A 20,104-nucleotide genomic window follows, 5' to 3' on the forward strand; every position below is an offset into this window, starting at 1 on the left:
GACGCCACCATGGTGAATTTGCGGTTAGCCAAAATGCAGGCTCGCTTGCATGGGCGTGCGGGGCAAAAGCAGGTCACGCTCGTCAACACGAAGAACCCCACACGCCATCCGCCCCTTCGGCATAAAGTCTAGCGACAGCCTGAAATAGGATGCTCGGTCCGGGGTTTTTATTGGAGAAATTGCCTACGGCAGGGAAACATGCACCTCATTTTAGGTTTCAAGGCCGTACCTGGTTCCGCTTGTCCCGCTGCTCGTTACGACCCTAGTGCAGATCCCTCTGCTCTCATTGACGGATCTTTGTACCTGACATGGCCCGCATACCGTATTTTGCTATGACTTCATGCTATGGTCTGATTGAAATATAGGCTGACCGCCAGCGCTGTTTCTCGAGTCCTCGGCGCTCCCCTACCTCACCATGCGTGCCGCCGCAATCCTTCTGTTCCTTCTGGGAGCAGTCATCTCGCTCGTCAGCGGACAGCGAGACAACGGCTACACCGACGTCGTCCAGTGGGACGAGAACAGCTTGTTCATCAACGGCGAGCGCGTCTACATCTACTCCGGCGAATTCCACTATGCTCGCTTGCCAGTGCCCGAGCTATGGCGTGATGTTATCCAGAAGTTCAAGGCGAACGGCCTGAACACCCTTAGGCGAGCACTGCCTCTCCTGCATCCATTCTTGCCCCAACTAATCGTCGCAGTGTCTACTTCTTTTGGTCCTACCACTCGCCCTCGAAGGGAGTCTTCGACTTCGAATCTCCTGGCAAGGACATCCAGAAACTCTTCGACATTGCCAAGGAAGAAGGCGTTTACATTATCGCTCGCCCGGGCCCGTACTGTAACGCCGAAACCAGCGCTGGTGGCTACGGCCTCTACATCACCGACGGCAGCGGCGGCGACCTCCGAACCAACGACGAGACGTACTACGAGCAATGGCTGCCCTGGGTCAACGCCATCATGCCCATCATCGCTCGGAACCAGATCACCGAAGGCGGTCCCGTCATCCTGGTCCAGGTGGAAAACGAGCTCACACAGTCCCGCCATGTTGCCGACGACCCCCTGGTCCTCTACATGGAGCAGATAAAGAAGGCTTTCCGCGAGAACGGTATCGTGGTCCCCTTTACTTCCAATGAGAAGGGCATGCGCGGCCAGAGCTGGTCTGTCGACTACCAGAACGTCGGCGGCGCAGTCGACATCTATGGCCTGGATTCGTACGCTGGTGGACTGAGCTGCAGCAACATCGATACCGGGTTTAACCTCGTCCGTACATACTACCAGTGGTTCCAGAACTACTCGTACACCCAGCCCGAGTTTACCCCCGAGTTCAAGGGCGGTTGGTTCCAGCCGTGGGGCGGCTACTTCTTCGATGAGTGCGTTTCGGAGCACGACACTGCCTACCCTGACGTCTTCTACAAGAACAACATTGCCCAGCGGATGACGCTCCAGAACATGTACATGACATACGGAGGGACCAACTGGGGTCACCTCGCAGCACCCGTCGTCTACACTTCGTACGACTACGGGGCGCCTTTGCGCGAGACCCGTGAGGTTTGGGATAAATTCAAGCACATAAAGCTGATCAGCCTGTTCACCCGCGTCAGCGAAGGTCTTCTCAACACCGATATGGAGAGTAATGGCACGGGCAACGCAGTCAATAGCACTGCCATCTTTACCTGGGTTCTGCGCAACCCGGAGACTGAGGCAGGCTTCTACTTCACGCAGCACGACAACTCCCGCTCTCGCGAAAACACTCCGTTCTCCTTGGACGTCACCACCTCCGAAGGCGAGATCACCATTCCCAGCCTTGACCTCAGAGGTCGTCAGAGCAGGATCGTGGTCACCGACTACCCGGTCGGGGACTACACGCTTCTGTACTCTTCCGCCGAAGTCTTGACCTACGGTCTGTTCGATGTCCCGGTCCTGGTCTTCTATCTCAATGAGGGCCAAGTCGGCGAGCTTGCCTTCAAGGGGGGTCTGAAGAACACGAACTTCACCACGTACGGCGCCGAGACTGACTTCGCTGCCACCGCCACCGGAAACGGAACGTCTGCAGCCTTCAAGTACACGCAGACCAAGGGCGCTACCGTCGTCAAGTTCGCGCAAGGACCGGTTCTCTACCTCCTCGAGAGGTGGTCGGCATACACCTTCTTCGCCCCGGCAACCACGTCCAATCCGCACATCTCGGCTGATGAGCAGCTTTTCGTCTTGGGTCCTTACCTCGTCCGCTCTGCATCCGTCTCTGGCAGCACAGTCTCCATCTCGGGCGACCACCTCAATGAGACCAGCATTGATGTGTACGTCGGTGACCCCTCGGTCGACACCATCAGCTGGAACGGCGCTGAACTGTCGACCACGCGCTCCGCGTACGGTTCGCTCCAGGCCGAGCTACCCGGTATCGTCGACCGCGAAGTCACGCTACCGGCCCTCTCCGGCTGGAAGGTTGCCAACGCGCTGCCTGAAGCCGACCCCTCCTACGACGACTCCCGTTGGACCGTCGCGAACAAGACGACGACGCTCAGCCCTCTCGCGCCGGCCACGCTGCCCGTCCTCTACGGCAGCGACTACGGCTTCTACACCGGCATCTTCATCTACCGCGGCTACTTCGACGGCACGGGAGCTACTGGTGCCAACATCACCGTTCAAGGCGGCGTAGCGGCGGGCTGGTCGGCATGGCTGAACGGCGCACTCGTCGGCGGCCATCCGGGTAACGCGTCGCTCATCTCGACCTCGGCTGTGCTCGACTTCTCCGGCGCGGATCTTGTAGACAAGGATAACGTGCTGACGGTTGTGACGGACTATAGCGGGCACGACCAAGATAGCCAGGGGCCGTACGGCCCGCTCAACCCGCGCGGCATCATTGCTGCAAGCCTGCTATCCGCGGGCAATGCTACCGGAAATGCGGCGACTTTCAAGCAGTGGAAGATCCAGGGCAATGCTGGTGGCGGTGCCGGCTACGTCGACCCCGTCCGCGGCCCGCTCAACGAAGGCGGGCTGCACGGTGAGCGTCTTGGCTGGCACTTACCCGGTTTCGATGTCTCCACATGGGACGAAGGCGATCCGCTCGAGGGATTCACGGGCTCTGGCATCCGGTGGTACACGACCAAGTTTGATCTTGATGTCGATGAGGACCTGGACGCACCGATCGGGCTGGAAGTGAGCATCCCGGACGGAACGGTGGCGAGAGTGCAAATCTTCGTAAACGGGTGAGTTGGACTTCCTGGAGATGGTTGGATGAAAATGCTGACGAAATACCAGTTATCAATATGGCAAGTACCTACCACACATTGGCCCGCAGACGAGGTTCCCGTTCCCGCCGGGTGTGCTCAACAACAAAGGCTCAAACACTCTGTCGCTCAGCGTCTGGGCGCAATCGGAAGAGGGTGCGGCATTTGAAAAGCTGGATCTTGTTCTGTATGGCAAGTACCAGACGGACTTTGGCTTCTCGAGGGATTGGAGCGACCTGCAGCCAGGTTGGTCCGAGGATCGCCTGCAGTATGCATAGAGAGAGATCGGCTGCCTTCTGTTATTGGTGTCGTAGATAAGAAAGCAATCATCGTAAATGTTGATGTGAAAATAAAGCGAAAGTGGAAAAGTGAGAGTGAGCCAGATTGAAACATTGATGAATCTGGCGTCCCCGCGGGGAAGCAATGGCCCGCCGGACATAGCGCGGCGCTAGTGATGACGCAGGGTGCGTGGGAACTTTTTCGATGCGCTGCTGCCATCTCCCATCCTCTCGCAAGCACTGCCAACGTGCCTTCCTTCACCATACGCGCTTTACTTACACGCCCTACGGGGCTACGCCTTTCCTTCCCACACACTTTCTCGGCGCGTGCCATCATGACCGCCACACAACCTTCCGTCATGGAGAACGGCCAAGAGAAGAAGCCTCTCTGCTTCCAGAGACCAAAGCTTCATGGCCGCGCCTTCTATGAGGCCCTCGGTAGCCCGAAGATGGTGCTTGCGCCCATGGTTGAGGCATCCGAATTTGTACGACATGATTGTCTGCCGCGACTCTTGCTCCGCTAACAGCGCAATCAGGCCTGGCGCATGCTGAGCCGCTCATTCATGCCTGCTGACCAGAAGAACGACCTCCTCGCCTACACTCCTATGTTCCACTCGCGCCTCTTTCACGAGAAACCCCCATACCGCAAGCAGTCGTTCCAACCATTGCGCGATACCATCCCCTCTCCGCCCGACCCCGAACAGCTCAAGCAATATACCACCTCCGACGCACACCTCGACGGCAACCCCGCCATCGATCGTCCCCTCTTCGTCCAATTCTGCTCCAACGACCCGGAAGATTTCATCGCTGCAGCTCAACACGTCGCGCCATTTTGCGACGCCGTCGATCTCAACCTGGGATGTCCTCAGGGCATCGCACGCAAAGGCCGATACGGCGCATTCTTGCAGGAGGACTGGGATACTATCAGGGCCCTGATTTCGCGCCTGCACGCCGAGTTGCCGATACCGGTGACAGCCAAGTTCCGGGTACAGGAGACGCACGAGCGCACCCTGGAGTACGCGCGCATGCTCCTCGACGCCGGCGCGAGCATCATCACAGTCCACGGTCGCCAACGCCACCAGAAGGGCCACGAGACGGGACTAGCAGATTGGGATGCCATCCGCTACCTGCGCGACAATCTTCCCCCAAATACGGTCATATTTGCCAACGGCAACATCCTGCAGCACGAAGACATCGAGGCGTGCTTGAAGGCGACAGGCGCTGACGGCGTCATGAGCGCTGAAGGCAATCTGTACGATCCAACTATCTTTGCCGGTCCGCCTCCGGTCGGCCAGGAGGGAAGGGAGTACTGGAGGAGCAAGGATGGCAAGGGCGGGTACAGGATGGACGCCGTGTTCCGCCGGTACATGGACATCATATACAAGCACGTCCAGGGCGTTGCGCCGCCGGAGAGGAAACCGCTATTCCTGCCATCGGACCCGCCGGCTCAGGAGGCGGACAAAGGCGAAGAGAATGAGGCGGCGGAAGAGGAGGAAGAGGGGCAGCCGCCGAAGAAGAAGCAGCGCTTGGCGAACAGCAACAAGAAGGACGCGAAGAAGTTTGAGAGATCGACCGACCCGAACCTCACCGCCATGCAGTCTCATCTCTTCCGCTTGCTCCGCCCGCTCGTCGCCAAGCACACGAACATCCGCGATGCGCTGGCCAGGTGCCGTTCTGGCAACGTCGAGGCATTTGAGAATGTTCTGCAGATGGTGGAGGCTGCCGTGAAAGAAGGACTCATCGAGTACGAAAAGGAGGCGGGTGCCCCCGAGACCAACGGCGCTGCTGAACCGACGGTCGAGACCAAAGAGCTCGATCCGCACGAGAGCTCCCTCGCAGCGGTTAACAGATGCAAGCGGCCGTGGTTCATCTGCCAGCCGTACGTGCGGCCACTACCGAAGGAGGCGCTAGAGAAGGGAGCGCTCTCGTTGAGCAAGAAGGACAAGAAGAAGATGGAGGAGCAGAAGCAGAAGGAAGACGAGGAAGCGAAGAAGGCAGGCGTGGCGCCTGAGGGAAGGGTCGAGGAAGTGGAGGTTGAGAAGAAGGTGAAGGATGGAGATGTGAGGGTCGAGAAGACTGAGATACCCAAGGAAGGGGTGGTGTGTGGTTGAAGGACGTGAGGAATCACTGATTGGAGGCGATTTGATATGCATCCTGAAGATAAGACGACCTGCAAGCATAAAGAAGGCGTTCATTGGGGTTTAGCAAAATAGAGAATTTGATGGCTGTACATACAACCAAGAGATATCTCAAAGATTCTATGCATTGAAAGCATTGGTGTCTTTTTCACGTATTCTACACCGCAGCTTACTCGTCAAGTTCTGCAGTCTCCTACACTTCGCGGTAGCAGCATGGTGCTATGTAAGTTCGCAGGGTAGTTAGAAGTCCAAATCTAGTACTCGGTCATGTTTTCAGTATTGAATTATGATGATGCGGCTCAATATCACCCATTCCAAAACATGATCGGTTGCAAATTAACCTCGACATATAAAGTAGTTGGAGAAGTACTGGAGGGAATCACCTAATGTCACTGTGCAATTGCGATCCGGACACTAGCTGGTCTTTTACCGAGCTGGTGAGGCGGTCGACAAGACATGAGAATCCAAGGGGAATAGGAGCACTCTTGAATAAAAAGGCTCCAGGACTACAGGGGATTTGTTTGCGGTCGCATATCACATTTCTTCTATTACCTACTCAACAATAGTCTAGCTTGCTCAGCAGGGCTGGCGAAGATGCTGTTGTAAGGCGAGATCACGACTGTATCTTGACCATAATCAAAGGAAGCACGGAACTCTATAACGCAAAGACGGCTAAGACTAGACCTAGTGGCGAGGTTTCGAGTATCCGATGCAGGATCTGAAACTAGCGTCGCTAGAGTGACTGCGTTTTGCGCGACAACTCCTCCTGATGGCAGCACTTCACATCTTCAGCCTCGTTTTGACCCTCGTCGCCTTCCCACTGTTTTGATGCCGAACAACAGCGAAAAATGATTTTCTTCAAGATCATTGCTCATGATGCAGTTCAGCAGCACAGACTACCCCCAGTGTCCGATAGACCATACTCACGAACGCTGGAGCTTTCACAGGCTGCCAGTCTTTGACGGCCCCGTTGTAGCCTCAAATATATAAGAGCAGTCGGGAATAGAGACTCGGAGTATGGTAAGCATATAGAGGTTTAGTGGTTGGTCTTTGGTAATCAATGCTTATGCTAGTATTTATATTTGGCGAAACGCGAGAAGTCATCTGCCTTGATCCAAACACTTAACTCAATGCAGCTTCAGAACTTCACAGCTGACATAGAAACAGAATGTTCTAAGCAAGATGCGGATCGCGTGGCGTGAGGAACGCCATCTTTCATGATAGGCAGCTGAAGCAATTCATCCGGACGTACCGCGCAGATATCAGTCCACCGCACCTTTGACTCGTCATTCCAACACGATCACCTTTAAATTCTACAACATCCCACCTTATTCAATGCAACTTCTTACAAATACGTTGTAGTCGATCCTTTCTAAAGTCGAACATAGGCGAGTAATTTCAGATCCGTACTGTGTGCTATCTTATGCCTGTATGGCTCTTTCTAATCATGAAACAAATATTAGACTCATGCAGCAGCCTCAAGCATTCAAATGATCGTTATCTTCAAAGCACCTTTCTTTCAAACATCACGCAGCCATAGTTCCTCACTCAACTGTCGACACTCGTGAAACACCAATACCCTCACCGCAGCAAGGAGTGCTCCCTACTCGCTCCTCATGCGAATCAGACACGTGCAAAGATGTCAAACGAAAAGCCAACGCAAGGGATAAAAAGAAAAGAGAAGAGCCGAAAATAACCATTACTTAGTTTGTTCCTTCAAACGCACACTCGTATCATTTACTTACGTTACGTCCCGACGATAAAATAACCGCTTTTCAATTCCTCGCTGTCCTCCCATCCCCGCAATACAAGCCCTCAACCCCCCACTTCTCCAACTCCCTTACATCCCGCTTCGACGGTACGACGCGAGCGCACCAAGCGCACCACGACCGGTTCACGGCCTCCTTCTCGCGCGTCAGGTACGCCTGGCGCCCTTCGCGCTCGTCCTCGTACTCCTTGACCACGGCGCCCACCCGCACCCGCCGTTTGATCTTCATCACCCGCCGGCCGCCGATACCTTCGATCTCCTGCGCGAAGAACGATGTCCCGCTCCACTCATCGTGCGGGCTGCCGACGGCCGTGCCTTCGCCGAACGCTGTTCCACCATTACTTTGAGACGCATTGCCGCCAATCGAGACTCCATGGCTGGTCTGAGTTAATGATGCCCCGGCGCCGCCGCCGAGCTGGCGTTGGATGTCGGCCAGCTCCTCGGCGGTGCCGCACTCCTCGTGCTCGACATCGTGGCCGCCGCGACACGCGGCCTGGAGGCCGCACTTGACGCCCTCGTGGCCCTCGCCGATGCCGGCGCCCAGGCCGCCCAGGTACGTGCTGTAGCGCGTCCGCCATGTCCAGCCGAGCGAGTACTGCTGGTCTTTGGTGCGGATGCCGTGGCCGCACGGCTGGCAGAGCCACACCACGTCTGGGCAGCTACATGGGCTGCGGATGAAGGCCTGGTTCGTGAAGGCCGGGCACTCGTCCGCCTCGTTGTGGTTGTGGTTGTGGGTGTCTGCGTCTTTCGCAGCCGGCGACGGCGGCCCGTACGAGGAGGAGGCGCCCGGCGACGAGGACGGCGTGAAGAGCGGTGGCGAGTTCGCAGGAGGGGTGGTGCTGAGGGTGGAGGTCGAAGAGTGGGGTGACGAGCCTGGCGTCGACCCTACGGAGCGAGCGCGGTAGGATAGCAGCGAGCAAGCAGGAGGCGGCGTGGTGATGCCAGGTGACGTCAGGATAGACAGAGGTGCATTTGCGCACGTCTTGCAGAGGCGGCGAAGACGGTGGGGGAAGGCTATTGGCGGAGGCGGCTTGCTGGTGCAATTCTGGGATCGTTGTGAGTAACCCAATTCCTCCCGACTTGTCGAAGGCTTCCTCTCTGGTCTCTTTCGAGGCCGCAGGGACGTGTAGCCCCTCGGACCCAGCTGGTCTCGCATGCCATCAACTTACCCTACAAACCACAACGCCGCACTTCCGACACTCGCCAACCATGTCTCTCGCGCACTTGCCGACTTTCCCGCTCAAGAGTCTCCTTCCTTCGGGCGAACTGCGCCAGTCATGCTGGGCGTGGTGGGGGTCCGAGGGAGAGGGCTGCTCGCACGGCACCTCATCGTTGCAGCACCGTAGGGTCTGGGTGACCAGCTGGTTACGATACTCGAGCAGATTCGCGCGGAACTGGCGGCACGTGCGCGAGAGGTTGTGCAGCGAGTTGAGGTCGAGCAGCGATGCGAGCTGTGTGACGATCCTGCTCGGGGCCGAAGCAACAGCGCGTCAGCGGGGATCAGTCCGCCAAGTTGACCGGTGAGTGGGGGGTCGGGATGGAAGGGCGAGGGAGCAAGCAGAGGGGAGCTTTACGGATAGCAGCTCAGAATGGCTGAGAAGCCGTTGATGTTGGGATTCGGGCGCTCGTCGTCCGGCCGGAACTGCGCATCGTTGGCGTCCGCCGGGCCAGCACGGCTCTGCTGCTGCGATGACGGGTACGCGTCAGTCGGACGGTACGGCTCGAGGAAGGGATCGGGCGAGTCGTCCTCGAAGTCAAGAAACACCACCATGGTGACGGAACAGCTGCGTCGAGTGCTTCATCGAAGCTCCCGCACGGCTATGCAGGCTGAACGCGACGAGGAGGGGTTGCTGAGGAAGAGCTGCGGGGGATGGCGGCGTTTTGGGTGCGCAGCAGCATCATGACTCGGCCTAGGCCAGGCACAAAGGGCAGCTCACCTTGTCTGATCCTGCTGAGTCCATATCTTGATCTGATAAGATCCTGCCACCCTCCAACCCGCCGTGTCCCCGCGCCTTTTATACCGCCCCCGCAAAGCCACTGCAGCCCCCTGCTTCTTTTTTTCTCACCAGGTGCGCTGTGCACCCCGAACACGGAGTCATGCACCGCCGATTTCGTAACGGGTGCTTATTGTGCCGAGCCTTTAATCTTTGTCGCGTGCTCTCCGGTCTTCGGAGTCTCTTCGCTGACTGCGGGGTGCAGGCTAAACTTTACCCTACCCACGGCTCGCGAGCTTCAAATGGCTGCTTGTACATACATACGTCTGTTCGTGCAAGATGCAAACGGTAGCGTGGCTTTCAGTCTCCAGCATGCAAGCCGCAGTGCAACTTCGCCGAGCACGTCATTCCCCCGGTGGTATTGGCACAGATGCAGGGGCTAAGAGACGATTTTGCAGTTAGGTATATTGCGAGCACTGAAATGTCGAAGGCTGCATCGCTTTTCCGTATCCATGACACTCCGTCCATGATCCTTCCCTCCCAAGCCAGTATCCCACCGGGCAGTGCCCTCACCCTGTGTCGCGTTTCTCAAATGCATGATCCCATTATCAGTAAAGAGCATCACTCCGTCCAGGATGCATCGTGAAGGAGCCCTAGTTTACCAAAGTCGCGCCTGAAGCCGCAAGAGACTTAGGTCGGAGAGTGGTTGTTCTGAAGACAGAGCCAGCACCTCCCATCCCAGCCCTAACATCCGCCCTTTGCTGTCCCGCCCTCGCTCGCTCCAAACGCCCTATGTGTTGCTGAGCCAAGTAGTAAAAAAGACGAAGCAGACTAACAGGAAACCACCCAGATCGCCCCAGAACAGAAAAAGTGCTTTCTCTACACTCTTAACACCCACGGAACCGTCCAATTTGCGCCAGCCGTGAGAAAGAGTGAAGAAGGCTAAGAAGCCAAACCATACTATACATTGTCGCATCGACGGCGTGCGTCTCGAAATGAAGCAATTGAGCACACGGCGCAATAATCCCAGCTGAGATTCTGTCCGCAAACAACCCTGTTCCCTCCTGGGTACAAGCGAGTTGCATGTCGTGGCTGTCGTCGACCCGGCATCACCTTTGTGCGCACGCGACCGGCGCCGACTGCCGTTGCAGAGAAGAGCCTCTGCAAACTACGTCTCACCTCCTCTGCATGGCCTGCGGCGGTGGTTGCTGCATCCCCATGCCCATGGGCGGCACCCCGTTCGGGGGCATTCCCATTCCATACGGATGTGCATGGTGATTGATGTCGCCAATGAAGTTGGTCATAGCCATGCCGCTGATGCCTTGAGCCTGCGACACCGGGCAGTCCTTGTGTGCGAGGAGCATAGTCTTGAGATTGACAATTTCCTCGCGGAGCTGCGTGATCTGTGCTGAGAGAGCGTCGTTCTCCGTGCTGAAAAGCTCGACCTTGGCCTGCAGGTTGGCGAGCCATTGCTTCTTTCTTTGACGACACTTGAGCGCCGCAACCCTGGATGCCGTTAGACTCTTCACGGAATTGGTGTAACGTGGGACCATACCTGTTGCGTTCTAAGAAATTCTTTCTCTTCTCCTCGTCCGTCATCTTCTTGCCATTATTGTTATTCTCACCGCCCTCCTGCTTGACGTTGTCGTCCTCAGAGTCGTCCTCATCATTACTTTGGGCAGCATTGCCACTATTAGTCTTGGCCTTCTTACTTGCAGGGCCCTTGACAGCACCGTCGTCGGCTTTCCGCCTGCCATTGGAAGCCTGGTTCTTACCGTTGGCAGACTTCTTGCCGCCACGGGACCTTGCGGGCTTGGCGTCTTCGCTGTGGGCGCTTTCTGAAAACTCGCCAGTGTCGGCAGAGCCGGACATGCTGGTGACAGAGTTCTTACCCGCACGCTTCGTCGTGGGCGACGCCTCTTGAGACTGGGTGCCCATCTGAGGGACGTTGGTGTTGACATGAGATGGCTGCCCAGGCATTGCAAATTGGTTGTTGCTGTTCTGCTGGGCATCGGCACGCGAAAGACCCAACAATGACGTCACGACGTTCGCATCATGCTGACCGAATGGATCTTGTTGCGGCTGACCCTGGGGCGGCTGCTGGTTACTTGGTGCCTGAGCCGGGAATGGTTTACTATCGCTGGTCGGCTGGTTACCCTGTTCAGCCGGCTGAGAGGTGGGAGGGTTGACGTTCTGGCCGAAGGTGTTGTTCATCTTCAATGCAGCTCGGTAGAATTCACTAGTATTTGGTGTTGCGCCGCCGCTCTGGAGAGAATTGAACAAAGCCTGTGAATTGGGACTGGGAGCAGGAAACATGGATCCACCGCCGCCGGGGGTCAATCCAGTGCGGAGGGATGACTCGTTAGGGGTCGGGAAACCTCCCTTCCAGGGTTCGCCGAAGTAGTCACCACCGCCGGTGGGCCCGGTTAGCATTGCAGGACTCAGCGGTCCTGACCTTAGGGAGTTAGGCCAACCAGGCGTGCCTCCTGGCAACAGAGATGAGGGCGATGTCAAACTTGCAACAGGTGGCAGCAAACCCTTTCCAGGAGTTTCCGCGGCGGGATTGCCAAACGACTGCTCGAAGGGGTTTGGTTCCAAGTTAAAATGGTTGCTACCAGTGCCGTGTGCACCGCTGAAATAATCCGAGCCGTCGGCAGCTGTATTTTGTCCGGGGCGGGGAGGAGGGGCAAGAGGGGCAGTAGTCGTGGGTGCAGCTGCGGCCGAAGTCTTTGCGTCGCCGATGTTGTCTGGTGCCTCTGCATCATCATTGTTAGAAGCAGTCTTGATGCGAGGCAGACGACGGCGATGCACTGTGTGCACGCACGAGTAGGCGAGAGTCGGTCACACATACCTATTCTGGGTGGCGAGGGCTGCTTGGTCTCATTGTCCAACTTTGGGTTTTCTACAGCACGCAGAGACCGTCAGCAGGGTGGCTGGGCGGTGCATGGGGGGTGGCGATAGGGGAGTGGAGGTTGGCAGGCATGGCAAGCAACGGCGGCAGCAAGAAGTGGAGAGGCAGAGCAACAAACCTTCGCTTTGCGAGTGTCGCTTCGAACCATGCGGGGAGGACATGCTTGGAATGACTTAAGGGGGGGAGTTGTTTGAGTTTCTGTTGGCGGATGATGCGCTCTTTGAATGACGTAAGGGCGTGTTGTGTCGATCCGTCGTTTGGGTGGATGGACTCTCGCCAGCCCTCAGGACCGCGTCGTGCCAAACCCAACTACTTCCGGAGGCGAGAGAACGCGTCGGTCGGTCGGCGCAAGAACTTTCTTTGTCTGTGTCGCAGAACGGCAGTCAGCACCGAGCGTCTAGCGCGAGCACGTCGACGTCCTGACGACGTTGGGGTGCGCTGTGTGCGTTGCGAACTCCTGGCGCGGTCGCAGGGAGGAGTCGCGCACTATCTTTTGCCACCGGCGGATCAGGCTTACCAGCACCGGGCGGCGCGTCGCTGCGTGCACGCGTTGAGCCGCTGACGGAATAGTGTGCAGGCGCGCAGGTGAAGATGCTTGACGCGATCAGATGCTGCGCGACGTTGTTGTCGAGGGCGGTCGTGGTGTTGCGAAAATCTCGAGGGCTTGGGGGTGGGCGTGACGCAATTCCCCTGATCGCAAAACGGCAGCGACGACGGGGCAGGCGCACTCGTCGGGCGGCGCACAACTGCGCTTCTGGCAGGCCGGGGCGTGTGTCTCGGGGGGGCGTCGACGGTACGGGAGTGAGGCTGATGCCAAACTGCCAATGCCTGTTCGTCCCAAAGCGGGCGTGGTTTCTGCGAGTTGGCGGTGATGATGAAAGAGGTGACGTAGCGAGGCAACGGAAGCATTTTTATGATACCACCGGGCTTGCCCAGGTGCTTGTTAATCAGGCCAGGTCACGTGCACGGCCGCGCGATTCAGCCATCCGAGCGCACGCCACCCCTTGGGGCGCGCCCGCACCGGCGCGTCGTCAGCCCACCGCGCAGCCGTCCGCGATAAGCATAAGAAGCGCTGCGTGGGCGCTGAGCGCTGCGATGTGAGGTCGCGAGCGTGCCCGTCGCTGCTGCAGTGTCCTCTCGGCGTGCGTGCCGCTGCTGTCCGCACACGGGTGGCCCCCTCTTCCCAGCCGCTTGGGCGATGATGACGTTACCTTCCCGCTAAGGCAACCGCCTCGTTCCACCGATCCATGCAGCCGTCGCCCGCGTCGACACGGCAGCACGGCAATGGGCGACGCGGGGATCGCGACGAGCGGAATGGGAAGTCTTCAGGATGCGTGTGCTTAACCGTGCGGTTGGGGCCACAAAGAGCCGCAATATCGCTGTTGCTACTGTCTGATGTGCCATCTCCGCCTCATTCTGGTCCATCACCCGTCCCTAGTTCGTGCCAATTCCCACCACCACACCGGCCCCAGCCCACTTATGCGGAACCGCCGCACATACGAGATATCTGCACTCTCCTGCGCTGCCTCGACCCCGTGCTTCGATCCCCGCAACCCTCTTCACGATCCCCGGTACGTCGTGTAGTTGAACGGTCCCAACAGCAAGGGGACATGGTAGTGCTCGTCGCGCCCGCGCACCACAAACTTGATCTCCACCTCCGGGAAAAAAGCCTTGACGCCCCTCTGCTCCCAGTACGCCTTGGTCTCGAACTTCAGAGCCCACACCATCTCCGCACTCTCCCCACTCTCCTCGCGTGCCTTGCTGTTGTGGAAGATCTCCTCGAGCGTGGTTGGGTCTCCTGCAGCCGCCGCCCATGCGGTCACTCGCCCATCGCTGTTGGTCGTCGCCGACAGCGGCGTGCTCGGGCCGTACGGGGACAGGAGCGTGAGCGTGACGGGGATCGAGGCGGCGGGGCGCCCGGCTGTCGTGTCAAGGACGTGGCAAGTGATCGGTGGGCGCTTCTGGGACATGGCGGTGGAGGATTGTTGAGCTTTTGTAGCAGCCGATCGGTTCGCTAGTTGTTCTGCGAGTGCGACTGCGCGATTGACCGCTTCCGGTTTGGGCTTGGGCATCGGGTGTGATCCGCGGAGCGCAAATGGAGATGCGGGCTGCTCGGAGGGTGAGGTGCGCGACGCGATTTTAAAGGATGCGTGAGCGAGATGCGAGATGGTGTGTCAATGGCCCAGCAAAACCGTCAAGCTGTTTGATACTCGGACCCCGCCGTCGGTCCCCGCAGCTCGCCGCCAGCATTGACACCGTTAAAATGACTCGCCGAACAACGGCCTTGGCGCATCATGGCGCAGGGCTTGTGCATGTTTTACTGCTTTGTCATTCTTACGGCCAGAGTAAACCACTCGAGTAGCACTCGACGGCCTGCTCGCCTCAAATGGGAGAAGATCCTTACCATTGGGTTACCGTTCGTTCTTCTCCCCCCTTTCAATAAGAACATTGCCTTCTTCATGCCTGCTTTTTGCTCAGTACGTGATGCTGCTTAGAAACTGTGGTCAAATGACTGCTGAATTGATTGTGCCGAGAAATATATGTACACGGTACGAAGAAAAACCCAGCTACACTACTACGAAATTGTAGCCAGAAATGAGAAAAAGCGCCGCTTGTTGGGAGGTCTGACTGTGGTTAAAGCAAAAGAGACGAACGCCTGGCCGACACCTGGTCGTGGTGATACTCCTTGCTGTGCGCTGAGACCCGAAAGGACGTGACTTTTCCGAATGCAGATGCTAGCAATCGTCGCATCAGTGGCAATGTGCGATGCAATGCTGAAGCCAGAGGCAAATCGAACCTACAATAAACGCCATGTAAAAACGGAACAACCCCTTCAAGCCGGATATCAATGTCGCTCTGACATGGCTCATTATGCGTTACCTGCCAACCCCTGAACTCCAAAGTCCGATACGCCTAACTTATGTTAATCGTGATAGAACAAATCCAGGGTGGTGCGTATTACCTGCAATTCTAGCTGGGGTCAACCCTCGACTTTTGGTTTTTTCGCCTCGCCCTCATTCTCTCCCGTTCCGTCGCTGTCCAGGCTCCGCTTGATACCTGTTGTAGGAACAGTTGTTTGGGCAGGCGGCGGCTGTTTCCCCACAGCCTGTCCAGATCCAGGCGCTGGAGGCGTTGAATTTACAGGCGTTCCAGGCTTTGGACTTCCACCAAGCGGGGTCAATGCTTCGACCGGCGGGGGCACGGGGGTGCTCGTGCCGTTTGTACGCGGGGGCAAGACTTGCGATGGCGCGGAAATCTGCGCTTGGTGCACATTGGACGACGCTACGGCGGCGGTTGTAGCGGGAATGGTAGCGGCCGTAGACTGAGACTGAGCTCCGTCGTTTGAGTCGGTCTGCAAGGCGTCTTGGGAACTTTGCCCGATCGAGAGCTTTGTAGTATCCGTAGGCGGTTGGCAATCTGGATTCTGCTCTGAAGAGACATTCGGAACTGGAGCTGATCCCGGGCCACCAGTCTGCTCTTGGGATGAAACAGGTGGTTGGGTGACCTGTTGGGCTTGCGGCGGCGCTTGACTTTGAGCAGGGGTTGATGTACCAGGGCCAGAAACACCGGACGATCCCTGAGCAGGTTGACTGACCGTTGCATTCTGAGCCGGTACGGGAGTCTGGCCAGCAGGGACCTGAGTTGAGGCAGTGCTCTGTACTGTAACTGAAGTACTTCCATTCGTCTGCGGGTGCCCAGCAGATCCCGGTCCAGCCATCGGTGATCTGCCAATCCGTCTCTCGGCCTCCTCAATGAGATAGCCATAGTTGAATTTCTTCAGCATGCCTTTAACAGCATCTTCAATATCTTTCTCGTCTTTCAGATCCAGCTTTGCACTTTCATCCATATCCTCCTCCTTCTTCGGCGGATATCTCTCCGGAAAGAGAGCGCGCTCCAGGCCACGATCAGTGAGTTTGACAATCTCATCCCGCGTCAGTTTACGCTTAAGCATAGCATGAGCGTTCCTGATGTAGTAATCGCGGAAATTGTTGAGCATTGGGGCGTATGGCGCGGTATCCGAATACAGATTAGGTTTTCTTGGTGGAATGGGTTCATTGGGCGGATGACTGGCAGAGACGGGCGTTGGTGTGTTGTTGTGCTGTCCATGATGCTGCGAGGGCTGTGACGTTCCGGGTTGGCTATGTTGTGATTGCGTAGAATGAGGCGGACGCGGAGGATAAGCAGGTGCATGAGCTGGCGGAGAATAAGCGGGCGCACCCGAAGTGGCATAAGGCGACGGGCTGGCCGTTGCATACGAGCCTCCAGGAGGGAGTGCTGCTGAAGAATTCGGAGGATAAGACATGGCGGGTGCACTCGGCGGAGCGCCGTAAGGGGAAGCCCCATAAGGACTGGGGTAAGGCGGCCGAGCACCATTGGGAGGCCCATATGGCGGCCGGTGCTGAACAGGCTGCGCTGCTTGTCCAAGAGGCTGAGAGCCATACGGAGATTGGTAGGTGCGTTGCTGCGCTGCCGGATACGGTTGGCCAGGTGCCGCCGGCGGCCTTGGAGGGTATGGGCCAGGAGGGTGCTGATAGCCGGGTGCGCCGTGGGGCATTCCATAAGGGGACTGATGACTTGGGGGATAGTAGGGTCTGGGCGGAGCCTGCGGTGGAGGAGTCACGCGTTTGCGCCGTTCTTTCTCAATGGAGACCCCGGGATTGATCGCCCAAAGCCAGCCCTTTCCTTCTTTCTCGGCCTTGCGGAAAGCATCGTGCTGACCAAGATTATGCCGGACACTGCTCTGCCAGCCTGTAGTCCCAGTCTTGAACTTGTAGTACGGATACTTACGTTCAATGGCGCTGTAAATCTGCTGGAGATTGAGCTTCCCTTCCTTTGAGTTCGAGATGGCTTCATGAATGAGGACGACGTAGTTGGCCGCTGGGCGCTGAAGCTGTTCTTCTGTGTAGTCGGACTCTTTCATCTCCGGCGACGGCGTGCGCAGTGGCCTCGAGATCTTAACCGACTTCTTCTCTGCACCCTGGCCTTCACCATCCGGTCCTGCAGACTCGCCCTCAGTGCCATCCTTGGGCTTCTTGTCTGCTTTACCCTCTCCATCCTTCTTCTCACGAGGGCGGGTGAGGTCAACCTTCGTGATAGACTCTGGATCAAGTCCCAGCTTTCTGGCCTTTTCGGCCTCTTTCTTGCGTCGCATGATCTCAGCTTTCTCACGTTTGGACATGATTCCGTCCTTTGGCGGTCGGCCTGGTCCCTTCTTCCTCTCAATAACTGTGCCAGGCTCCAGGCCAAGTTTTTCAGCCTCTTCAGCAGTCAAGACACGCCTGCCGCTGTTGTCCTTGTTTGGCTGCGCTTCGGACTTCTTCTCTTCTTTGTCCTTGGCCCCTTCGGTCTTGATCTCTGGTTGTGGTATCTCCGTGCTCGGCTGTGGCACATCTTCAGGGGGAACAATGTTGACTTGGGATGTTGGTTCACTCTTCTCCTTGGGTTGAGCAACCGTCTTTGAGGGTGCTTTCGAGGTCGTCTTCGAAGTCGTTTTGGACGCGACCTTCTCCTTTTTCTCCTTCTTTTCTTTCTCCTTCTCCTTCTCCTTTTCTTTCTCTTTGGCCTTGTCCTTTCCAAGGTCATCGGCGGTATCGGCACCCTGAGCTTTCGGTGCTGTCTTCCCAGCGACCTTGGCCTTGGCCTCTTGCTTGGCCTTGAGCTTCTGTTTCTCCTTCTTCTTTTTCTTCTTGAGGCGGGCTTCCGCCTTCGATTGCTTAGCTGGCGCTTGCTGAGCTGGCTGTTTGAGCTTCAACTTGAGCTTCACCTTTGGCAATTGCTCGTGCTCGCGATATTCGTCCTCTGCATCGTCATCAGCAGAAAACTCTTCTTCTTCAGAGTCCCAGCCATAGGCGTGCGGGCTAAAGTCGTATTGCTCGGCATAGCTGAAGCCATCGTCGTCGCTCTCGTCGTCAGGAATGATACTTTGGCCTCGTCCATCTTCGAAGTTGAGACTGATGCCTCCGCTGATGCTGTCGGAGCTCTCTGAGCGAACATCTTCATCATCCGCCGGAGCATTCGGTAGTCGGAACATCATGGTGACGGCACCGATTTGGATCTTGTCGCCATCGTGAAGCTCAACGGCATCGTTTTCCGGCATATAATGAACCTCGTTCAAGAAAGCACCATTCCTGCCAAGCACCTTCATTTCGAAAACCTGGTTGTCAAAGCTATAGAAGATCTTGAGATGTTTTCTGGAGATGCCCTTGTGGCCGACCGGACCGCTGTCCGATGTTGGTGGATGAATGGGTACCAAAGGAACTTCGTAAGGGTCGGGAAGAAAGGAAGAGGACTCCGGCTGAGACTGGTAGACAAGCCCGTTGTAATCGACCGGTTCGAACGCGTTGCTGCCAGCGATGGAGCTCTTTCGGGAGTGACGCTGTGACGACGAGCTGGTCGATTTTGCCTCTTTCTTCCTCCTTTTCCGCTTCAAAGGCGCAACATTAACATGGTAGTCATCTCCTCCCATGATACCGCCACACTCGCTGAGGTTGCTGCGGCAGACACTTGCTACACTAGGGGCAGTTGGCCTCATGGGTGTTTGCGGGCCTTCTCCCCCATTGCCAGTCACCTGTTGCTCCTGGAGCTCTTCCTGGTTACGCCTCCGCATCTCTTGCCGGAACGCACGAGTGTCTCGACCCAACTCCACCGCGTACGTTGTCATGTAGAAATCTCCATCGGGGAACTCGAGCTTGGCGAAAGCACACTGACGGCTGTCTTCGACTTGAAGACCTGCGTTGGAGGATAGATAAGTGGGGGCGAGCATGTCTGGGGGGATTGCCATGGCATCGGATGGTTGAACATCCATGCTACCGAGGTAGTCTTGCCCATTGGACCCGTCCATCAGCAATACGCCCGGTCCTGCTGCACTGTTCAGGTCTTGGGGCCCTGAGACGAAAGGGTCAGGCAAGCTTGCAACATTGGGCACAATGTTGTCGTTGGTCTGAGTAGCTTCTTCTGAGGGTTGCGGAGGTTCGGCTTGTTCGGTGGGCTGATCGTTGGCGGTTGTCTCTGTAGGCAGAGGTGCGTCGTCGGACTTTGTGGTGTCTGGCTGGCTTGCTTGCTTTTTGTCGGGTGCTTGCGTTTGTGCGCCGTTTGAGCTTTCTTCCTTCGCCACTTCTCCCTCGCTGATTGCTGGGAGGTCGTCACTGGCGCCTTCCGCGGCAGGCGCAGGCGGTGGCAGCGCCGAGTCCGGTGCGTCCGACGGTGCTGGGTCGGCGGGGTGCGCGTTGGGAACGGCAGGCGGTCCCTCTACGCCTTCCATGATTGTCGCGTCCGGCAGGGCGCCGGGATTGGGGGTTGTCTCTTTCTCCTCCATCATGACGGCGGTTTCGGCATCGGCATCTTGCGTCGCGAATGGAGAAGAGCGCGCATACGGCGGGGAAGCAGCAGCCGGGGGCGGGGCGGGTGGAGCTGCGCGCCTGCTTAGTAGCCGTCTGCGACTGCGCTCCCGAGCGACAGTGAGGTCTAGTCCGGCGAGGGTAGTCGGCGCCGCGGAATCGCTGTCGCTGCGGGAGAGGGACGCTGGAGCGATCATGAAATCTCAGGCTTGGCGCGCTCTGGCCGAAGATTATCCAGGGCGGGTCGTCAGATTTGTTGTCTCGCCGAGCCTGCGAGCGGGTCCACGCGGCGGGCGGTGAGCGGCGAATGGCTCGTCGTCTTCGTCTATCGCGGCTACTCGACGTAGAGTGTTGCGAGATAGGTAGTGAACTCAGCGGTCTACGTGTGCTCCCAGCTGCAGCTTCCCGGCAGCTCAGACCCGGAGTCATCGTCATCCGACCAGCTGTAGGGCTAGGCAGCATCCCGTTCCATAAACCCTTGAGCCGCATCTTCCCGCTGGACCCTCGAGCCGCACCA

General features: G+C 57.4%; 5 protein-coding genes across 5 annotated transcripts; 2 read left to right on the plus strand and 3 right to left on the minus strand.

Annotated features, from left to right (window-relative positions):
• Nucleotides 1–415: 415 nt before the first annotated feature.
• LTHEOB_2394 (Beta-galactosidase) lies at nucleotides 416–3,499 on the plus strand (the record flags this gene model as incomplete). The annotated part of the gene is made up of 3 exons (XM_035511201.1): nucleotides 416–618; nucleotides 699–3,200; nucleotides 3,253–3,499. The coding sequence occupies 3 exons, from the start codon at nucleotides 416–418 to the stop codon at nucleotides 3,497–3,499; spliced, it is 2,952 nt and encodes a 983-aa protein (XP_035364103.1).
• A 335-nt stretch (nucleotides 3,500–3,834) lies between these two features.
• On the plus strand, nucleotides 3,835–5,610 carry LTHEOB_2395 (Dihydrouridine synthase family; the record flags this gene model as incomplete). Its single annotated transcript, XM_035511202.1, has 2 exons — nucleotides 3,835–3,984; nucleotides 4,036–5,610. 2 exons carry the CDS (start codon nucleotides 3,835–3,837, stop codon nucleotides 5,608–5,610), a joined length of 1,725 nt encoding a protein of 574 aa, XP_035364104.1.
• Nucleotides 5,611–7,412: 1,802 nt separating this feature from the next.
• LTHEOB_2396 (Zinc finger FYVE/PHD-type protein) lies at nucleotides 7,413–9,176 on the minus strand (the record flags this gene model as incomplete). Its single annotated transcript, XM_035511203.1, has 3 exons — nucleotides 7,413–8,450; nucleotides 8,575–8,869; nucleotides 8,980–9,176. 3 exons carry the CDS (start codon nucleotides 9,174–9,176, stop codon nucleotides 7,413–7,415), a joined length of 1,530 nt encoding a protein of 509 aa, XP_035364105.1.
• Nucleotides 9,177–13,809: 4,633 nt separating this feature from the next.
• On the minus strand, nucleotides 13,810–14,220 carry LTHEOB_2397 (Transthyretin domain protein; the record flags this gene model as incomplete). Its single annotated transcript, XM_035511204.1, has 1 exon — nucleotides 13,810–14,220. One exon carries the CDS (start codon nucleotides 14,218–14,220, stop codon nucleotides 13,810–13,812), a length of 411 nt encoding a protein of 136 aa, XP_035364106.1.
• Nucleotides 14,221–15,230: 1,010 nt separating this feature from the next.
• Nucleotides 15,231–19,784, minus strand: LTHEOB_2398 (Forkhead domain-containing protein; the record flags this gene model as incomplete). Its single annotated transcript, XM_035511205.1, has 1 exon — nucleotides 15,231–19,784. The coding sequence occupies one exon, from the start codon at nucleotides 19,782–19,784 to the stop codon at nucleotides 15,231–15,233; it is 4,554 nt and encodes a 1,517-aa protein (XP_035364107.1).
• Nucleotides 19,785–20,104: the final 320 nt, after the last annotated feature.

Source organism: Lasiodiplodia theobromae (assembly GCF_012971845.1).
Source record: "Lasiodiplodia theobromae strain AM2As chromosome Unknown scaffold_6, whole genome shotgun sequence".
Lineage (NCBI taxonomy): Eukaryota > Fungi > Ascomycota > Dothideomycetes > Botryosphaeriales > Botryosphaeriaceae > Lasiodiplodia > Lasiodiplodia theobromae.